Source organism: Physeter macrocephalus, chromosome 6 (assembly GCF_002837175.3).
Source record: "Physeter macrocephalus isolate SW-GA chromosome 6, ASM283717v5, whole genome shotgun sequence".
Lineage (NCBI taxonomy): Eukaryota > Metazoa > Chordata > Mammalia > Artiodactyla > Physeteridae > Physeter > Physeter macrocephalus.
Window position 1 is genome coordinate 45,530,350 of NC_041219.1, and position 2,617 is coordinate 45,532,966.

The 2,617-nt window shown below is 43.1% G+C and overlaps 1 protein-coding gene across 1 annotated transcript in view; it reads left to right on the forward strand.

Moving 5' to 3' along the window:
• The first annotated feature begins 134 nt into the window (after nt 1–134).
• Nucleotides 135–2,617, forward strand: part of XPNPEP3 (X-prolyl aminopeptidase 3) — a 61,331-nt gene continuing 58,848 nt past the window's right edge. The window contains exon 1 of the mRNA XM_007099922.3: nt 135–272. Within this exon, the coding sequence (XP_007099984.1) occupies nt 209–272 (64 nt within the window). The 5' untranslated portion in view covers nt 135–208. The remainder of the gene's footprint in view (nt 273–2,617) is intronic.

The window sequence follows — 2,617 nt, forward strand, 5'->3', positions numbered from 1 at the left end:
CGCCAAAGTGGCCCTCTGGCCGGAGCAGCGGTCACAACTCCGGGCGTGACGTCAACATTCTGCGCCCCTGTGGGAGGAAAGCCCGGGGAGCAGCGCCGGCCGGAAGGGGAGGGACGCCTAGCCTGGTTTCCGGGCGACTCAACCCTGCCGGCAGCGGCTTCTTCGGCAGTTTTCCGAGTTTCCTTCCTGAAGCGCAAGCGTGGCGGTTATGCCTTGGCTACTCTCGGCAACTAAGCTTGTTCCCGCGGTAGCAAGCGCCCGCAGCCTCTCAGGTTAGACTCACCTCCCACAATGTTTCCTTCGGGGCTTGCTCTGAGAAGCCTGAGGCTCATCAGAGGGGTCCAGGTTGGTCTGAGGCGACCCCTGCTTCTGCGGACTCTTCCGCTGGGGTCTCCACTCTCAAATCCTCTGTGAGCTCCTTGGATTTCTTCTCTACCCCCTGCCCCTGGAAAAGGGTGGGCCCTGGGTTCTCTCTGCAGTTGAGGTATTCTGAGAGGTTGAAATGACTGCAGAGAGAAAAGGGTGTGCTGTCTTCAAAGTAACTCGGACCCATGGAAGTTGTGTCAGTTATCACACTTGCCCGGGTGACACAGTGTCTCACATCACGTAGCTCTTGTTTCTGTTAGGTTAAGTTACAGTCGGATTTTCGTGTTTTCAAAGAGTAGACGTGAGAGCTGGCTGCAGAATGTACAGGAAACACATGTTTAGTACTACAAATCCTTTTAGTAGTTCCTTTCAGAAGAGGTAATGTTTGGAAATACTCATGAGGCTTTTTATGTCTGAAAGCCTTGCTCGAAAAGGCGAGATAGTAAGTCAGAAAAACAAATATCGTATATTAACGCATGTATGTGGAGCCTAGAAAAATGGTACAGATGAACCGGTGTGCAGGGCAGAAGTCGAGACATAGATGTAGAGAACAAACCTATGGACACCAAGGGGGGAAAGCCGCGGAGGGGTGGGGATGGTGGTGTGATGAATTGGGCTATTGGGATTGACATGGATACACTGATGTGTATAAAATGGATGCCTAATAAGTACCTGCTGTATAAAAATATAAATTAAATAAAATTCAAAAAAAAACAAAAAAAAAAAGAAAGGAAAGACACGATAGAGTAGTCCGGGAATGGGGGTGGGGCATTTTTTTAGGGTGTATTCTGTCGCGAGCAGTGAACATGAAGCTTGATCAGTGAAAGTTGAATCGTCTTTCAGGCAGATCTGCCATTGGATCATATTTTAGTTTTGGGGGCCGATAGGTGAACAATGTGTGAGCCGGAGCGTATGGTATTTGACACCAAAGTTATGTCTTGACATGTGTTTCTTATGTTGGTATACCTGAATTTATTGAGAATGGAATGGTAATTATATCAAGACTTACTCCTCACTCTAAAAGGTAAAAATAAAAAGTAATCATTGTTCAGTGCACAGAACTTGCCCTTTGCTTCTAACACTTAAGCTCCAGAAAGCTGTCCCTCTCCATGGGAGTAGGTGAATAGATATGCAGTTAGTCAGTCTTGATCACAGAGGCCCTAACTTATGATTTAGAGCTGGAACCATTCTTTGCTTGTAACTTTGTTTCCATTTGTTGAGGCTTTGTGTAAAACCTGATTAATCAAAATTTAGGGCTAGATACTGGATTATACACACCAGTGTCCTGGAAAAATGTAGTCATTATGCTTCATTTTGCTTCAGTGGAATAAGTAAATTTAACCACCTCTCATATTAACATCATAATATACATATATAGGCTTTTTGAATGAATGAATGATCTCCTTGGATCTTCACAAGTCCAGTAAGTTAAAGCAAATATTTTACTGATGGGGAACTGAAACTAACACAATATCACAAGTAGCAAGTCAGGAATGTTAGTTGTATGATTGCTATCTAGTCCTTTTTCTGTTATACCTCTGCTAGGTCTTACTCTGCTTAGTAGAGTCCTTTTGGACCTTTTTATTGAGGCAGAAAGAATGTATCTTCATTCAGTAACTTTTGAGTTAGCAGTCATTGTGGGTGAATCTCCACTTCCCTGGAGTTACAGTCTAGTCAGATGATAGAGAAGCAACAAATGAGAATATATATAGCAAAGGATGGTAATAGAGTCTTGACTCAAGTGACATGGTAGCTCAAGAAAGGCAATAATGGGTTGTAAGTATGTTATTCTGGTATTTTATAAAGTTTTAGAATTTGAAAATTCCACCGACTTTAGATGTTCGTAAATAGAACTTCGAATGTCTGTGGTGCTCTTGGTTGCTTTTCCTTAGGAAGGCTCTGAGAACAGGGTGTTGAGTACCATGGGTAACTTCCTATTCTGTGAAAGTCATGCATTCCTAAAGTGCAAATGCTTTGGCTAATTAAGAGTGTGAGTTCATTAGTTGTGATATAGTTATTAACACCTTCTAGTCATTTGACAAAAAGCAAAATAAAGCATTAATGATGCATAAGTAAGTTTTATATTTTAAAAGACTAGATCATTTAAATATAAGTGTGAGATGAGGAAGGGAAATATTGAAAATATTAAAGAATAAGTAGAGGGCTTCCCTGGTGGCTCAGTGGTTGAGAGTCCGCCTGCCGATGCAGGGGACACGGGTTCGTGCCCCGGTCCGGGAAGATCCCACATGCC